Source organism: Pelodiscus sinensis, chromosome 2, assembly GCF_049634645.1.
Source record: "Pelodiscus sinensis isolate JC-2024 chromosome 2, ASM4963464v1, whole genome shotgun sequence".
In the NCBI taxonomy this organism is placed as follows: Eukaryota; Metazoa; Chordata; order Testudines; family Trionychidae; genus Pelodiscus; species Pelodiscus sinensis.
The window spans coordinates 216620247-216639617 of record NC_134712.1 but is presented as its reverse complement, the minus strand read 5'-3'; the positions used below and the strand labels follow the sequence as shown (position 1 = coordinate 216639617).

General features: G+C 41.4%; 1 protein-coding gene across 11 annotated transcripts in view; it reads left to right on the top strand.

Annotated features, from left to right (window-relative positions):
* Nucleotides 1–19371, top strand: part of ADAM22 (ADAM metallopeptidase domain 22) — a 203167-nt gene that overhangs the window by 180693 nt on the left and 3103 nt on the right. For 4 of the 11 annotated variants that reach the window (XM_075922415.1, XM_075922413.1, XM_075922420.1 and 1 more), the window contains 2 exons: nucleotides 1377–1487; nucleotides 14780–14903. In XM_075922415.1, the coding sequence (XP_075778530.1) occupies nucleotides 1377–1487; nucleotides 14780–14903 (235 nt within the window). Of the gene's footprint in view, nucleotides 1–1376; nucleotides 1488–3618; nucleotides 3706–14779; nucleotides 14904–19371 lie in introns of all 11 variants that reach the window. The other 7 variants (XM_075922419.1, XM_075922416.1, XM_075922423.1 and 4 more) reach the window with 2 other exon arrangements.

Genomic DNA, 19371 nt, shown 5'->3' with positions numbered 1-19371 from the left:
ATGGAGCATCTGTATTCCTAAAAGGTATCTTCCAGGCTGGGTGGGCTAGGGAGACACCCTTTCTGCTGAAGGTGTCTCATTTGGGAATGGGTAAGAGGTTGGTGATTGCAAAGGCGCCTTGTCAAGAATCTGCTCTGCAAGAAGATCAGCCATGAGGTGAGCAAGTTTCACAAAACCGTATCCTCCAAATCAACACTCCTGCAGTGAGGAGAGGAGAGAAGTGTATGGGGGCCCACGGAGAATATAATTAGGAATATGAAATCCCATTTTGAAAAGAACTAACCAGGAATGATCTGTTACTAACTGTGACTAAAAAACTTGTTGTTTAACAAAATGAGATGCCAGCTGTTTTCAGGATCATGCAACATTTTCAAGGCAAATTTACCTCATTAACTTCTCAGGTAAACATGGAAGAACCTTAATTAAATATATCCGGAGACAATGGATAGCATTTCGAATACTTTCCATGTGACATCTCAGAGCTGAATAATGCACACTCTGACGAGAAAACAAGACAACACCTCACTATTCTCTCCTATAAGTTAACAGGATCCATTGTAAACTGTTAAATCATTATGAGCCTTATTTATGCCATACTCTGAATGTGTGCAGAATTCAAGTTTTTCCACAGGCAGATGTACATTTCCTTTCACACCTATCTGATTTTTGCATGCACTTGCAGTTCTTGCATGCACAAATTAGATACATTATTTTGTGTGCACGGCTGTGCACCTGATTGGAATTTGGCTCACAGACTAAACTGTTTGTTTCCTTTGAATTTCTGAAGCACTGGGTAGTTTTTCAACTATATGACTCTCATTAAAATTAATAGGAGGCATATAGCAAGCATCTTGTGTAATTCCTGTAAAACATACCAGACATTCTTTTTGTGTGTGCCTTGAAATCTAACAGATTGTTTTTTTTGGTTGATGTAAGGCTGCTGATTAATGTCATAGCTCTAAAACTATTTGGTCAGTTTTAAATTGCTTCCAGATGAGTCAAAAAACCCTTGGGAATGTTTATTTAATGAAGTTACATGGTTCACCCCATAAAAGGAAATGTTAACTAACAGGGTAGCATGTTCTTCCAAACCTTCTATAATGGGATTGATTAAGTGGTCTGATAAAGTAATAGTTTTCTGTTAAAATCAAGGAGTATTCTCCAAGAAAAGTAATACAGACTTTCTGATTAGTCTGAGAGTAAAATGGAGGCATGTTAAAACATGTCCTAATGAGATGTGTTTCTCCATTTAGCAGTAGTACTGGTTCTCATTAATTCATGTTACTGTTCCTCTAAGTGTGCATCTTCCTCATTGTTATAGTTGATATAAATATGATTTGGCTTAGATTTTTCTATTATATATTGTGTTTTTGCAGCAGGGTAACCCATGTATCTGAGCCTGGGCTTTCTCACGCCCACCAAATCCCGACCCAAGGCATAAGCCAAGGGGGTTCTCACCACCCCCAGACAGGGAATCGGGATCACAGGTCAGTTTCACCTGTTCCTTCTCTGGGCTGCCATTTTTATCCCATGAAAAGTACCTTCCCCTGAGTATTCAGTAATTTCACTGTGGCAAAACACTTTTGGCCGCTTGGAGGCGCTCCTGCTGATGCAGCGCTAGCTCGACCCTCCTCTTTGCCAGCCTGAGGTGTGAGATCACTCTGGGTCTTTTGCATTATTGCATGTTGCGCTACAAGCCAAATCAAGCCACTGTCTAGTTTTAGTCTTAGATTTAACAACAAATTTATTCCAAATGAGAATTTATCATTCAAAGTCATTTTGGATTTCAATGACGACTGATGCACAAATGACTACAAGGATCAATCAAAAAGCTTTCCCATGACAAGCTTTCTCATTCAGTGATCTGCAGTGATGTAATATAAACCTTTCTATATGCAGGAAGGAATAGAGGTTATTGATATGTAACTGGGCCTAGGAAGCTCACAAACATTATTGTACAACAACTGCATGTTTTGTTGCCATATTTTACATTTTAGTTTCAATTTTAAAAAGACAGATCAGGAGTGTTTCATGGTTATCAAAAGACCCCTTCAAATAAAAAGTGCAGGTTAAAAGTACTGCAGCTATGGCTGACTCCCCAGAAAATCTGTAGCCACATCAGCAGTTAAAACTGTATCAGCGGATCCAAATGGTACTGTCATTGGCCTGTTAATTTACTAGTACTTCATCTGTGGCTGCACCATAGCTTTTAACTTTTACTTTTCACTAAGAAGCCAGGTTGGAAAGCATAAAGCACTACTGATTTGTAATAAAGAAAGGCAAGTTAGAGGCAATTGTGGCTGAAGGGCATATACTTTTTGAGAAGCTGTGGCTGTGCTTATGCGGGGCAGGGAGATGAAGTTCCAGAACAAAAAAGGAGTTCTAAGGAGTTAAAAAAACAAAAACTGCACTGCATTTTAGACTGAATGGTTTGGAATATTGTAGAACATTTGTTTGTGTTTTCAAAAAAAAAAAAAAAAAAAAGAAAAGAAAAAAGAAAACTGGCCTAACTTATGCTCATAAAATCAATCCCTTGTTGAAATAGTTCACACACATGAGATCCAGGAGGCTGTTCACATAAGTAAGAGCTGTGGGGTTTGGTCCAAAGATATCTAAAGTAGATATTTTTTAAAAAAATGCTTTTTGTTGTTATATTTTATTTACTATTTCAGATTGTATTGATCCCTTTTACATAAATACACTGATAAAAATAAAGGTTAGACTATTGTATCAGAAATGCAGAATATAAATCGCACCAAACAAGTTGATTAGTTTCTATATCACATTTTATTGTTAACACTATAAAGGGAGAAGAGGAAAAGTTTCAGTACAATTTAGTGAACTTTCTATTGGTGGGTAAGGGAAGTTAGTTACAGAATTTTCAGCTGTTGAAATATTACTGCTAACCATGACATAAATTAATAATGTTGTATAGTTTGTATTTAACTTCAACTAATACGTACATGGTTTTTAAGTGGTTCTTTTGCTAATCAAGTTTTTACATTGTAAAATAGCAAATCAATTATGCAGCACTCTTTGTAATTTCACTAGATCACACACAATTATTAAAACCAAATTTCCTTCGCAATATAGGTATACAGAAATTGCCACCAGAAGTGACAAAAAGAGAGCATTTTAAATGGTGAGGTTGAAATTCATCCCTGTACAGAGGGATAGCTCAAGGCTCTTCTGCACTTAAAGCCTCCATCCTCTAATTCACTTCAGCTGGGCAGACACCTGCCCCAGCAGAGAGTAAATAGCAGGAGATGAGCAAAATCTCATCTCTATTTTGACAATGTCAGAGGTGCATAGACCTTGTGCTAATTGTTGCTCATCTGCATAGAGGTGAATGTCACCCTTAGGAGGTTCAATGAATGAGGCATCCCTAACAGTTCCTGTCTTATCTGCACTTGAGCCTTGTTGTAGTTCAGATTTTCTCATGCAGTTGTACACATTGCCTACTCCTCACCCAACATCCATACTGATTTATGTGCCATACTCACATGCATTTGGGGGATGATGACATCCTTGCTGAGCTTGTGCTGTGTGTTCTCAGATTTTCTATTCTTCTTCCTCTTCTTCTTTTGCCTTCTCTCTTCCTTCCATTGCTTTCTGCAGGTATTTAAACACCTGGTTCAAAAGAGAATATAATGTAGCTAAGTGGGTAGAAGATGTGAATAAAAACACTGAAGGACCATACTTTAGGTATTTTGTAAATTAATTCTATATCTTTTGTAAGAGCTGTTCCAGCATATATAAATATGTTGGGAGTCCTTTCTTGTATATATCAATACAAGTTATTGTAGGTACAAAAGGCTCCTGTTTATTTGCTGCCTTTTGATGTCTTTTTTTCTTTTTTCTTTTTTTGGCTTCATGTGCAGTTCCAGTTCTTTTTTTCTGAATGTTTTAATGAAGCCATTGAAAGGGGTGTTTGTAGTGCATGCAATCCCACCATCATCTATAGCTTTTAGTAGCTTTCTCTTCATTTTATGCCAAGTAGCGTTTTATGGGCATGAGACATATTTACCACCAATAAAATCGTTTTAACCTAAATAGAATTTCATTTACTGAAGCAAGTGGTCTCACAACACATTTATTCTACCCACTGTCTATACAGTGCATACTGAGCTTAAATGGAAAGAAAAAGAAAAAGAATAAAAAGTAATGGAATTTTACCTTAAAATACAATGGGAAGGGAATAATTATTGTGACCAGAAAGAGAAAAATGAGAATATATTCTGCACTCTGAGGATCTAACTACCCTGGGTGTTTGGTATAAATGAGTATAAGATTCTACTGAAAATACTTTTTAAGGGGAAATTGTGAATTTAGTAGGTACCAAGTAAACAGAAAGAACTAGGCCAGCCTCTTTCTTGCACCTGAATAATGAGACTTTGATTTTTCGTATGGTGGGGGCAATTCTCCATTTCCCCCATACTCAAGTTAGAAATGAAGAGAGGGCAAAGTTACTTTAAGCCACTGTTTTATCTAGCATACAGAGGAGCCACAGGGTTGCTGTAATTTGTGCTTTGCTCCCATGGCCCCCTGTAGGATTCTGGAAGGTACAGAATAACTCACTTAGCTTTAGCTCTTCCCCTTCCCACCATTAACTCCCCCCGTACTCCATCACCACATTCCTATTCTGGAGGCTGGGAGCAAGGCCTGGGTACTTGCTTAGTTGTATAAGAGGTATTATCAGGGACACATTCCTGCTCCCTTTGCAATACCAGAATGGCATAAAGGGACTATAGTATAATTGTGAATCAGGCTCCATACGTCTCTCTCTACTTGAGAACTTGATCCTGCTATTCAAGAGCACAATATCAAAGCATGAAGTAGACACAATCTATGGAAATGTGATAAGACATTTAATTTATTAATTTCACGGTGCTTTGGAAAGAGCCGTTCTGATTTGTTAGTCATATTGTGTGCCATTAACATGATTGGCTCTCCGCAGTACCTCAGAAACAAAATGAATCCCATCGACCAACAATCATGAATAAAAAACATTTTAATAAGGCAGGAAAACTCAGAATCCTGCAATTATACTTTTAGTATTTTAAATTATATCTATAAACTCTTTCCATTACATCATCTACATGTTTCTTAGAACAGAGCAGATGATGATAAACTGCTCAAGATAGTTAAGAACAAAGCAGACTGAAGATCTTCAACAAGATCTCATAAAATTAGGTGATTAGGCAACAAAATGACAAATGAATTTTAAAGATGATAAATGCAAAGTAATGCATATTGGAAACCAATATGCATACAACCCAACTATACATACAAAATGATGGCAACTAATTTAGCTATTACCACTCATGAGAGAGATCCTCGAGTCATTGTGGCTAGTTCTCTGAAAACATCCATTCAGTGTGCAGCAGCAGTCAAAAAAGCAAACAGGATGTTAGCAGTCATTCAAAAAGGGATAGAGAATAAGAAAGAGAATATCTTATTGCCACTATATAAATCCATGGTACACCTACATCTTGAATACTGTGTACAGATGTAGTCGCCTCATCTCAAAAAAAGATATATTGGCACTGGAAGAAGTTCAGAAAAGGGCAAGAAATGATTAGGGGTTTGGAACAGGTCGCATATGAAAAGAGATTAAAAAAACTGGGGCTTTTCATCTTAAAAAAGAGGAGACTAAGGGGGGATATGATAGAGGTCTATAAAATCATGACAGGTAGGGAGAAAGTGAATATGGAAACATTATTTACTTGTTTTCATAACATAGAAACTAGGGGTCACCAAATGAAACTAATAGGTAGTAGGTTTAAAACAAAGAAAAGGAAGTTTTTTTTCAGGCAGCACACAGTCAAACTGTGGAACTCCTTGCCAGAGGATATTGTGAAGACCAGGATTTTAACAGGGTTAAAAAAAGAACTAGATAAATTCATGGAGGTTAATTCCATCAATACTTATTAGCCAGAATGGTGTCCCTAGCCTCTGTTTGTTAGGGGCTGGAAATGGGTGACAGGAGAAGGATCACTTGATGACCTGTTCTGTTCTCTCTCCTTGGGGCATCTGGCATTGGCCATTGTTGGAAGACAGGATACTGGGCTTCATGGACCTTTGATCTGATCCAATATAGCTGTTCTTATGTTCTTAACAGCTGCATTTTGAAAACAAAAACAAAAAGATGTTTGTAGAAGCCAAAGATCTGGCTGAATTACCCTACTGCATATCTTTTCATTAAAAAAACTGGATGCTCTTAGCAGCTTGGTAGCATTAGAACATTTATCTTGTAATTACTGAAGCTTCAAACTTTAATTAGTTAGGCTAAGTTAGTCACTAGGCCAATATTTTGGCTTCAAATACCTTATGTCTCTTAAAACAAAAAACGACTATGTAGCACTTAAAAGACTAACAAGACGGTTTATTAGATGATGAGCTTTCGTGGGCCAGACCCACTTCCTCAGATCAAATAGTGGAAGAAAATTGGCACAACCATATATACCAAAGGATACAATCAAAAAAATGAACACATGAAAAGGACAAATCACATTTCAGAACAGAAGGGGGATGAGGGGAGAGGTAAATGTCTGTGAGCTAATGATATTAGAAGTGATAATTGGGGAAGCTATCTTTGAAATGGGTAAGATAATTAATGTCTTTGTTTAGACCTAGGCGTAAAGTGTCGAACAACAAGCGACACACAATCTCAGGCGTGCTGAACACTATGCCAGCCTGAGTCTCAAAAACAACCCGGACATTATAATCAAACCAGCTGACAAAAGGGGTGCTGTGGTCATTATGAATAAGGCCAACGATAACCTGGAGGCAACCAGACAATTCTCCAATACCACATTTTACAAACTTCTCTCTTCTGATCCCATCTCGGAATACCAACAGAAACTACACTGTCTCTTTAAAAGGCTCCCTACAACTACTCGGGAACAAATCCACACAGAAACACCTTCTGAACCCTGACCAGGATTGTTCTATCTGCTTCCCAAAATCCATAAACCTGGACATCCTGGACATCCCATCATCTCAGGTATCGGCACGCTCACTACTGGTTTATCCAGCTATGTAGACTCTCTTCTCAAACCTTACGCAACCAACACCCCCAGCTATCTCCGAGATACTACTGACTTCCTAAGGAAACTACAAAACATTGATAACCTCCCCAATAACACCATCCTTGCCGCCATGGACATAGAGGCTCTATACACCAACATCCCACATGAAGATGGATTGCAAGCAATTAGAAACACTATCCCAGAGGACACCACTGCCAATCTGATAGCAGACCTATGTAACTTTGTTCTCACCCACAATTATTTCCAGTTTGAGAACAACTTATACCTCCAGATCAGCGGCACAGCCATGGGTACACGCATGGCCCCACAGTATGCTAACATCTTTATGGCTGACATAGAACAACGTTTCCTCAGTTCCCATCCCCTTTACCCCTTCTCTACTTACGCTACATCGATGACATCTTTATGATCTGGACGCATGGCCAAGAAACACTGGAGACATTCCACAGAGATTTTAACAACCTATACCCCACCATCAATCTCAGCCTGGACCATTCTACACGAGACATCCATTTCCTGGACACCACAGTACAAATCACCAATGGAAAATTAGACACCACTCTCTACAGAAAACCCACCAACTCATACAGTTACCTATATGCCTCCAGCTCCCATCCAGAACACACCATACGATCCATCGTCTATAGCCAAGCCCTTCGATACAATTGCATCTGCTCTAATCCCACTGACAGAGACCAGAAACTTCAGGATCTCTACCAAGCATTTGTAAACCTCAACTACCCACCTGGAGAAATAAAAAAACAAATTGAAAGAGCCAGACGAATACCTAGAAACCATCTACTTCAAGACAGACCCAAGAAAACCAACAATAGAACACCACTTGTCATCACCTATAGCCCCCAACTTAAACCTGTCCAACACATTATCAATAAACTACAACCTATACTGGAACAGGATACTAAACTCTGAGAGGCTCTGGGAGACAGACCCATAGTCTCCTATAGACAACCACCTAACCTCAAGATGATTCTTACCAACAACCACAGGACATACCACACTAATACCAACCCTGGAACCTTCCCTTGCAACAAACCCCATTGCCAGCTTTGTCCACATATTCACTCTGCTGATACCATTATTGGACCTAACCAATTGAGTTATAAGATCAAGAACACATTCCTGCTCATCCAGAAATATAATTTATGCTATCATGTGCCGAAAGTGTCCGTCTGCTATGTACATTGGACAAATGTCTCAGACGCTTCACCAAAGAATCAATGCCCACAAAACAGATATTAGGCAGGATCACAAAGAAAAAACAGTTTCTTGCCATTTCAACCAGAAAGAGCATTGTCTCAACGACTTGATTACCTGCATCCTGCTTCAAAGACCTTTTCACACCAGACTTGAAAGAGAATCCTCTGAACTGTCATTCATGCTTAAATTCGACACTTCACGGCTAGGTCTAAACAAAGATATTAATTATCTTACCCATTATAAAGATAGCTTCCCCAATTATCACCTCTAATATCATTAGCTCACAGACATTTACCTCCCCCTTCATCCCCCTTCTGTTCTGAAATGTGATTTGTCCTTTTCATATGTGTTCATTTTTTTTATTGTATTCCTTGGTATATATGGTTGTGCCAATTTTCTTCCACTATTTGATCTGAAGAAGTGGGTCTGGCCCACGAAAGCTCATCACCTAATAAACCATCTTGTTCGTCTTTTAAGTGCTACATAGTCCTGTTTTTTGTTTCAGCTACACCAGACTAACACGGCTACATTTCTATCACTTATGTCTCTTGGAATTGAACATGTGTATCTCAGGGCAATCTGGCTAGGACTATGCTTTTTCACACTCTTTTTTTTGGAGATCGAGACTAGTTATTAACTTTAATGGAAGACCAGGGCATTGGATCCTTGATCTCCATCTTATATGCATAATGTCTCTTGCAAAACTTTTGTAATTGTTGACGACTGTGATGTGGTCCCCTACATTAACAGCTGAGACCTAGTGGTGGCAAAGGGACACAGGCCGTACAGATCCCAGCAGACATATTTTATTATAAATTACTTCTATTGTGGTAATGCCCACAATATCCCAGGCCCTACTATATGGTACATAGGCCTTCCTCTGAAGAGCTTTTCTAGGATGTTAAAGAACAAACAAAGGGTGGAGCAGAGGGTTAAAACCTACAAACAACATTTTGGGGAAGGGTTTCTGATAGATAGCAAATATCCCCCAATTACTTAGCATATTTTAATCTATATGCTTATAGATTAGTTTAGGGAGGACAGTCCCTGTTGGAGGCATGGCGCGGAAGAATGTACAGAGATTTTAGTTAGAGAAGTAAAGAAACAGAAGGGCAAGGCTGGTGTCGGTGTTGGAACGTATGGAGATGTTGTGTTGATAAATGAGCAAGTAGTCAGAGGCTATGTCTACACTGGCGGGTTCTTGTGCAAGAACTCATGCACAAGAACATGTCCACACTGCCATGTGCTTTTCGCAAGAGATGTGCTTTTGCGCATGAGCATCCATGGCAGTGTGGATGCTCTCTTGTGCAAGGAAGCTCTGATAGCCATTTTAGCCATAAGGCTTTCCTGCACAAAAAACCCTGCTGCGTATCCACATTGCCACCTTGCACAAGAGCTCCTGCGCAAGAGAGCTTACGCTTGTAAGAAAACAGCATAGCACTTGTACAAGAAGCCCTGTCTTCTGACGCACTACTGTAACTCTTCTTGTGCAAGAGCAGGCAAGCAGTGTGGATGCTCTGCAGGTTCTTGTGCAAGAACAGCCATTCTTGCACAAGAACCCACCAGTGTAGACATAGCCAGAGAGGGCAAAAGAATCATTTGCCTTCTCTTCTAGTCCAAGGCTGGCCCTGAGCAGAGAAGTGTGATCATGGTGGACAGGGTTCTGTTACCCTGAAGAGGAGTGGCTAACCGTTGTTTGGCAGCCCACTGAAAAATGGCTGTGCAGTGAAGCACTCAAAGAAATTAACATAAGAACAAATAATCATGCTGAGGAGTAGGAACTCCAGTGACTTATAGAAATTATCAACTGACACTGTCATTGCTACTAGAAAAAAAAATCTTAATATGAACAGAGCCAGTGGCTGCTTGTTTATCCCAGTATACACCTATGTACTGTGTTTTCATCAATCTGCCTACTGCTGCAATTTCTGCTGAAAGTAATCTCTTGAACAGTGATCAAGAACTCCTTGAAGGCCTCACTGAGTTAAGACAGACTCTCAGGAATTGTGATGGTATCATTAGAATGTGAACTAGCAAAAGTTTTAATTATGCTAGTCCCATAGATTAATTCATGTGTGAATGATGCAAAGGATCCCTTTGAAACACTCAGCTGCCTAAGTATGAATTACTGCAAATATTTGCAGTCAGTTAATATTTTGTTTCTGTACATTATATTTAAATATAAACAAGGTTTTCAAGGTGCAAACCCAGGACACTTTTCTGGAAGGAGGAGAACCATAGCAGGTTTTGCATGGAGAGGTGCTGTAGGAGCGATGATGGGGGAAGAGAGATTAGGCCCTTTGCTCCTCTATCATATTATTCTGCTTTTGTTTGCTTTTTCCTGTTCTGCACTTTCTTCTGTGCTCCTCCTCAGCTAGCCACTTAAACCAACTTTAATTCTGTTTTGCAACACCAGCTTTGACAGTGAATTTCTGGTTTCTATACTACCTTTCATTGCTTGTGTGTGTGAGCACTTCTCTGGCAGGCCATAGTCACACAAGGCCACTGGGCTCATTTTCTTCCTGTTTCATCTGAGCTGGTTAGATTCTCCTTTTAAAAAAAGAAGGGGTTTTTCTTTGTTTCCCGCCTCATTCTCCCCTTTCCCTCTCTCTCTCTCTCTCTCTCTCTCGTTCTTTTCCTTTTATGTTCAGGTCCCACTTTCTTCTTCACGGCTGCATTTAGTTGCAGTTTTTGGAAAGTACAAGTAAGCTCGACACTGCGTACTGAAGGCAGCGAGCCATTTGTAGTCACTCTCATCTTCTCCAGTAATAAGTCCCTACATTGTGGCTCCAGGATGGAGAAGGCCCCGGTTCCCACTGTGGCAAGGTTTTCTGTGGGATTTAAAGTTCTTATGGAAAACACCTATTTAATAAAGGGTATTACCTGCAAGTGTTCCTGCAGCTGGCTGCTGGCTTCCTTCTATCCTATAAATGAGAAAGTTCTCACATAGCTCTCTCATTTAAATTGCATATAAATCGGGGATGCACAGCACATAAACAAGGGCAGGCTAGAGCCAAAAATCTGTGATTGAGCACTGACTGCATGCACAACTGTACTTGCAATATGTTTTCACATTCTATACAGGTGGCACATACTCAGGACAATTAAAAAAATACTGAGTGCCTAAATGAGTAGCAGAAATAAGTGGCCAGGGATTGTGAGGGAAGGGCATGTTTATCTATTTAAGTGTGCAACTGCATTTTCAATGTAGAAGACCTCCAACTGGGCATTTACACTTTCCAGATGCAACTGATGCACCTCAGAACACCCCAGGTTTGCATGTGGAGATTGGCATTTGTATATACATCCTGTAGCTGTATATGCAGTATTGTGTACACACATTAGCTCGTGCACAGGCGAGGTTTTTGTTTTGTGGATGTGCCAGTTTCTGTCCGACTTTGAATATGTAACATTTTGCGTACATGGAGAAATGATTTAGTCATAAGAATTTCCTCTGGAGATTGTTTTCTATGCCTCCCCAGACAAAGCAAACTTTTTTCTTGGGTAATATGTGGCATCTAATTTTGAAATAATTAAAAAATTCTTCATGTGCTCATTCTACAAAGTTTTTAAGACAAAAAGCCAACTACAATGACAAATATAGAAAATCAAAAGAAGATGAACATTGTAAATGTTGTGATAGGTGGTTATTATTGAGCCCTAAAGAAAGATAGTTGTGGTATAATAAGAACGGTGGAGAATGTAGCCCATTGCACCAAATTCTGCTCCTCTTTGCAAACCCTTTAAGTTCAGTAGGACTGAACTGATGTGCTTGGGAGCGGAACTTGAAACATCATATCTATTTCTGATTCCCCCACTCCTCCCAATAACAAACACAGGGCCAAATTGGGCCATTTAGACTTGGCCCATAGTACAGAGCTATAGTTTCCATCAGGAGAACTAAGAATCGTCCTTGTGGATGCTGCTGCAGAGAGAGAATGTGCATGCTTTAGCATTTCTTGTGCTACCACTGCTTTCTTCTGTCTCTGTATAACTATCTTGATTTCTCTCTGTCCTTCCATTGGGGTGCTTTGCATCACCAAGAGAGGCAGTAGGAAGGAGCATAACCCGATGCTGGGATGAGTGATGTAGTCTTCCCTGATCTCTGTGCATCAACCCACGTACCCTCCATTCCAAAATCTGGCCATGATGTTGAGATAAATAATTTATTCTTCATTAGAGACTCGAGAGTCCAAAGCAAACACACTCTGAGTATGTCGACACTTGCACCCTAGTTCAAACTAGGGATGCAAATGTAGGCATTCAAAATAATCAATGAAGCGGGGATTTAAATATCCCACGCTTCATTAGCATGATCTCACTGGCGCGTTACTCCGATCAACACCTGTTTCAGAAGTGAAAGTGCGCGCCGGGATGCGTTAGTTTGAACCAAACCCTTTGGTTCGAACTACCGTTACTCCTCATTACACCGGCGAGATCATGCAAGTGAAGCGTGGGATATTTAAATCCCCGCTTCATTGACTATGTCGAATGCCTACATTTGCATCCTTAGTTCGAACTAGGGTGCAAGTGTAGATATACCCTCTGTTATTCTCTCCAGCTACTTTATACTTTGTGTTTTAAAAAATGAAAGGGAAGGGTTTTTAAACTAGACTCCTAATTTTCTTTTTGACTACAGAGCCCATTGTTCCTTTGAATAGAGAGAAATATCATTACAAACCTTTGTCGGTGCAAATGAGTTCGTATTAATCAATGGAAAATTTTAATTTTTAAAAACAACCTAATGTTATTTTGCATTGGCAATTTAGTGGTCAGTTAGGTTTGCAGTGTTTCATAGAAAACTACCTTATTTCAAACTTCAGTAGAGGCTCAAATTTGTCATACTGAAAATACCTGTGTGTCCTGAAAATATCTACCTCACTGTGTGCTCAACAAGCAATTGCTGAAGACTGACTTCTTAATGCCTTAAAGAGTTGTGTGGTCATAATATTCTTTCATAAAATAGCATGGCATTTGAGAGATCATAGTACAGGACTTTAGATGTACAGTACATATACACTGGTGACACGTTAATTTCACACCCATCACAAGCTACCATGTAATTTCCATTGACACCTAACTGTTCATAACTACCATCAACCATTGTCTGTATGAGAAATAAGAGTGTGCAGTTACAGGCGAATGCAAACACAATCAGAACAATGTACTAGACTAAAAAGTTTTTTAAAATACTTTACATTTAAATGAGTTATTAAACATAAGAGAGAGCAAAGTTTTCATCAAACCATTCCAAACACAAAGCGCCCTTATCCTGTTTCCGAGCGTAAGCTAGTACGTAAGGGTTCAATCCTACAAAAACCGACTACTGGGCATAGCTTTGACTATCATGAGTAGTCCTGTTTGATTTGAGCTCCTGATGACCGTGATATTAATGTGTCTCACCTCTGCAGACTCTAGCTATATGTGCAGCGGTTGAAAATGTGCATGGACAAACTGAGTGCCAACATTTTCCTCGAGCATGTCCTAGAGACTGCAGCGTGTAGGTAAATGTGCTTAGAAAGTGTGAGGGATGGGGCCACATGCAAAGGGCAGTAAGGGGAAGTACTTTGCCAAAATCTGGCCTTCTGTCTGCAAATTGAGCTACAGTAATTACAGATTTCTACTTCCAGGGTTTTTCTTTCTTCTCTGTTGTCCAGAGATGGAGCCTCATAGGATCCTCTCACTGGATAAAAGTGCAAAATCTCAAAAGGGAACTGTCAAATTTTCCCATGTATAAAATTCCAGTCAATAAAGTCACCTTATTGACATAAAAAGAATGCCTTTCATGTGACACAAACATCGACTTGCTCCTGCTTACTCTGGCTCGCCTTGTACAGAAATGCTGATTGAGGTTCACTAATCAGTCCATTTTTGTATATTCTCATCAGACTCTTTCTTTGGCTGGAACAATATGCACTGTATGATGCTTGCATGTCTAATAATTTGTTGTTAGCACTTTGTATTTGCCTTTATTTCTTCACAACTAAGAATTGGCCTCCAAATGCATGCATTTTATGTAAATTAATTCCTTATCTATAAATAGTAGTTTGTCTGCTATGTTCATATTTTAGCATCCTGATGTGTAAAAGCTACTTTAAAAACACTATTTATTGCTATTTATTCACTCATTGGGGAATATTTGGTTATGATTATACTAGCATTGTTTATACTTAAAGGTCAGTGTCCTTTATTTATTCAATGGGTGACTTGATTTCTTAACTTTATAATAATAAAATGCTAAGTAATATAGTTTAAAATGGATTATTGTGAGAAACTACATTAATGAAAGTTAAGAAGCAGCATTAAAATTTCCTTTCAGTATTAATGAGAGCTGTAAGCATCTGAGTGATGTTTCTTTATAATCATTTCATATTTAGAGTACTGATCAATTTCTTTCCAATACTGAGTTCATAAAGTATGCATTTATATTCTGAATATGTACAGCGGTAGCTGTAGAAGTGCCAGTGCCCAAAGACATCATATTTATTTTGTGTGTTTCACCATCTCAGGACTCTGTCTCCCGCAAAATCTCCATCTTCCTCCACTGGATCTATTGCCTCCAGCAGAAAATACCCTTACCCGATGCCTCCACTTCCTGATGAGGAGAAGAAAGCTAACAGACAAAGTGCCAGGGTATGTATCTCTCCTTCTTTATTTGCCTTCTTTATCTACTCAGGGGAAAAGTCTTAATTATGGACATGTATAAATGTGACTCCCTCATGCCTGGACACCCTCACTGCTTACACCCTGTGCTGACCACTTCTTTAGCTCCAAAATGGACAGTTCCAGCCAGTACCTTCTCCTGATCCCCTCTTTAAGTCTTCTGTGACTTGGCCCTCTGGCTAAATCGCCTAATGATTCACTCTGCTTCTGGAATAAGTAAAGGTCCAATTTAAAGTTCAAATAAAGACAATAGTAATAGTTCTTCTACCCCTCAGGTTTGGTGAAATCTTTTGCTTCCTTCTCCCCTTCGGTTTCTCTTGAACCACTTCTTCCCCAGCAGCATTCAACCCTTTCAGCTTCTTTTTGCTAGGGGCTCTAGCAGTGTAATTGCAAGAATCATCCAGTTCCTGGCAGGTCCTATCCCGGAGTTCCCTCACAGGAACCTACTCTCCTCCCTGTGGGTCTCTTTCTCCTGTTGCAGGCCCTAACTCAAGTGTCCCTCTCACTGGATTCTGCCCTGCTATTAGTCACTGATTCAGTTTGACTTCCTCAGGCACTTTCAGTGGGGTACGTTCCTCTCTCCAGTTCTCCTTTCTCTTGAGTTAAGTACATAAGAGCAGCTATGCTGGGTCAGACCAATGGTCTGTCTAGTCCAGACTCCTATCTTCTGGCTGTGGTCAATGACAGATGCTCCAGAGGGTATGACCAGAACATGCAATCAAGACATACATTTCCCTGTTGTTCCCCCCCTCTATTTAAAGTTGCACTCTCCCTGCTTCACTGCTACAGCCGAGGTCAGTCTTTCTAATTAAGCCCCGTTTCATTGAGCTGGGTTCTCTAATCAGTCCTTATGTTGCCAGTGCGTCAGTAAGAGATAGCAGCTATGTCGTGGGCAAGGACAGAAAAGTCATGACTCAGGGAGTGGCAGAAAGCCACTTTCTGTGAAAGAAAGCATAGAATCAAACATGATAAAAGTCTTAAATGAACTAAACTCTACCACAGAATCTCCATAGATAGAAATTCCATGCACTAACAGTAAGAATATAGCAGTAGGGATAGATTATCAACCACCTGACCAGGATGGTGATAGTGACTGTTAAATACTCAGGGAGATTAGAGACAACGAATAGTCCTGTGGCATCTTAGGGTATGTCTACACTACCCCGCTAGTTTGAACTAGCGGGGTAACGTAGGCATACCGCACTTGCAAATGAAGCCCGGGATTTGAATTTCTCGGGCTTCATTTGCATAAGCGGGGCGCCGCCATTTTTAAAACCCCGCTCTTTCGAACCCCGTGCCGCGCGGCTGCACGGGGCACGAACTAGGTAGTTCGAACTAGGCTTCCTAGTTCGAACTACCGTTACTCCTCATTCCACGAGGAGTAACGGTAGTTCGAACTAGGAAACCTAGTTCGAACTACCTAGTTCGTGCCCCGTGCAGCCGCGCGGCACGGGGTTCGAAAGAGCGGGGTTTTAAAAATGGCGGCGCCCCGCTTATGCAAATTAAGCCCGGGAAATTCAAATCCCGGGCTTCATTTGCAAGTGCGGTATGCCTACGTTACCCTCCTAGTTCGAACTAGGAGGGCAGTGTAGACATACCCTTAGAGACTAACAAATATAAATTATCATGAGCTTTCATGAGTAAAACCTACTTCATCAGATGAGCACCCGTGAGAGCTCATGATACTATATATATTTTGTTTAATCTCTATGGTGCCACAGGACTACTCGCTGTTTCTAAAGTTACAGACTAACATGGCTACCCCTCAGAGGGTATGTCTACACTACAAAGTTAATTCGAACTAGCGGAGCGCTTAGTTCAAAATAGGTAAACCTCATTCTACGAGGACTAAGCCTAGTTCGAACTTACTAGTTCGAATTAAGGGGTGTGTAGCCCCTTAATTCGAACTAGTGGGAGACTAGCCCTCCCCAGCTTTCCCTGGTAGCCACTCTGGCCAACACCAGGGAAACTCTATTGCCCCCCTCCCGGCCCCAGAGCCCTTAAAGGGGCATGGGCTGGCTACGGTGCCCATGCCAGGTGCAAGCCTGCCAGCACCCAGCTAGCAGACCCTGCACCTGGCATAGCATGAACCAGCCACCCGCTGCCACCCAACCCTCCCCCTCTTCCCGGGACCAGGCTGGCGGCTCCCGGAAGCTTGCCCGGGCCGCAAGAGGCGGGCACCCGCCTGGTGTAGTGTGGACATTGTGGACCTCATCCACAACCTCCGCACTAGGCACAGGAAAGTGGCCGTCTAGGGCAGGAGAGCTGCCAGCCTGGCTACCCAGGAGGTGTGCATGAAAATCAAGGGGGTCCACTGAGTCCCCCGACCCTGAGCTTACAATGGCCGTACTGGGTCAGACCAAAGGTCCATCTAGCCCAGTAGCCTGTCTGCCGACAGCGGCCAACCCTAGGGACCCTGGAGGGGATGGACCGAAGACAGTGACCAAGCCATTTGCCTCGTGCCTTCCCTCTCCAGCCTTTCACAAACTTTGGGCAGGGACACCACTCCTACCCCCTGGCTAATACCACTCCATCGACCTAACCTCCATGACTTTATCTCACTTCTCTTTAAACTCTGTTCTAGTTCTAGCCTTCACAGCCTCCTGCAGCAAGGAGTTCCACAGGTTGACTCTTTGCTTTGTGAAGAAGAACTTTCTGTTACTAGTTTGAAGCCTGCTACCCTTTCCTTTCATTTGGTGTCCTCTAGTCCTTCTATTATGGGAACTAATGAAGAACTTTTCTTGATGCACCCTCTCCACCCCACTCATGCTTTTATAGACCTCTATCCTATCCCCCCTCAGTCTCCTCTTTTCTAAACTGAAAAGTCCCAGTCTCTTTAGCCTCTCTTCATATGGGACCTGTTCCAAACCCCTGATCATTTTAGTTGCCCTCCCTTCTCCCACCCTCTCTCTTCCCCTCTCCCACCTCCTTTTCCCAGTCTCCCCGAGTTTTGTTCAATACAGAGAGATTCTATTTTTGACCACACGTTTTCTTTATTTTGTACATCAGGAAGGGGGGCTAGGGAGGGGTAAGTGGAAGGAGGTGAGGGAGGAATGGGGTACGAGTCCCCGATGGGGAGGACTGGGCTGGCTCTGCGGGCTTCTGGGGGTGGAAGCTCGCCTGCAGCCCCCCAATTGCCCCCTTTCCCCAGATGGCAGCCTGCGGCAAGTGCAGCTGGTCTGATGGCCGAGTGCTGTGATGTGCCCAGTGTGGTTACTCAGGGCACTCCAAGCCAGGACTGCTTTGCAAGCGGGGAACCCCTGAGAACTGTCTGTCCGGGGTGGGGGTCGGGACCCTTTAAGCACAGCCCTCGGCTAGCCTGAGGCAGCAGCTCCACGCTCTAAGGGCAAATATGATGCCCTGCCGGCACTGCTTCCGGCCATCCTTAACCCCGGTTCAGGGTCCACTTAATGTGGACATGCTAGTTCGAATTAGCAAAACGCTAATTCGAACTAGTTTTTTAGTCTGGATCCATTAGGTCGAATTAGCTTAGTTCGAATTAACTAATTCGAACTAAGTTAGTTCGAATTAGCGCTGTAGTGTAGACATACCCAGAGATTACAGAGGCTATTAAAATAAAAAGCTCAATAATAAATGGGAATTTCAGCTATCCTCATATGACTCTGCACGTGTCACTTCAGAATGGGATTCAGAGGTGAAGTTTCTTGACACCTTAAATGACTTCCTCCTGGAGCAGCTGGTTCTGGAACCCGCAAGAGTTCTTGATTTAGTCCTAAGTGGAACGAGGTGTACCGGTAGTTCGGAATAGGAAGCCTAGTTCGAACCAGCGGGGTTTTAAAAATGGCGGCTCCCCGCTTATGCAAATGAAGCCCGGGAAATTCAAGTCCCGGGCTTCATTTGCAAGTGCGGTATGCCTACATTACCCTCCTAGTTCGAACTAGGAGGGTAGTGTAGACATACCCTATCAGACATATATACAAGAACAGAATTTGTGGAGGAAGAGTCAAGATGTTTGGTTTTTTTTGTAAAGTGAAATAATACCTCACTAATTTACTAGACTGCTTTGAGGGGATCAACAAGCATGTGGACAAGGGGGATCCAATGGATATAGTGTAGTTAGATTTCCAGAAAGCTTTCCAAAAAGTCCCTCACCAAAGGCTCTTAAAGCAAGCTGTCATGGGATAAAAAGGAAGGTCCTGTTATGGAATGGTAACTGGTTAAAATATAGGAAACAAATGGTAGGTATAAATGGTCATTTTCCACAATGGAGAGAGGTAAATAGTGGTGTTCCCCCAGGGTCTATTCTGGGACCAGTCTTATCCAACATATTCATTAATGAGATCAGGAAAAAGGGGTAATCAATAAGGTGGCAGAATTTGCAGATGATACAAAACTTCTCAAAAAACTCCCAGGCAGACTGCAAAGAGCTACAAAAGAATCTCTCTAAACTGGGTGACTAGGCAACACAATGGCAGAT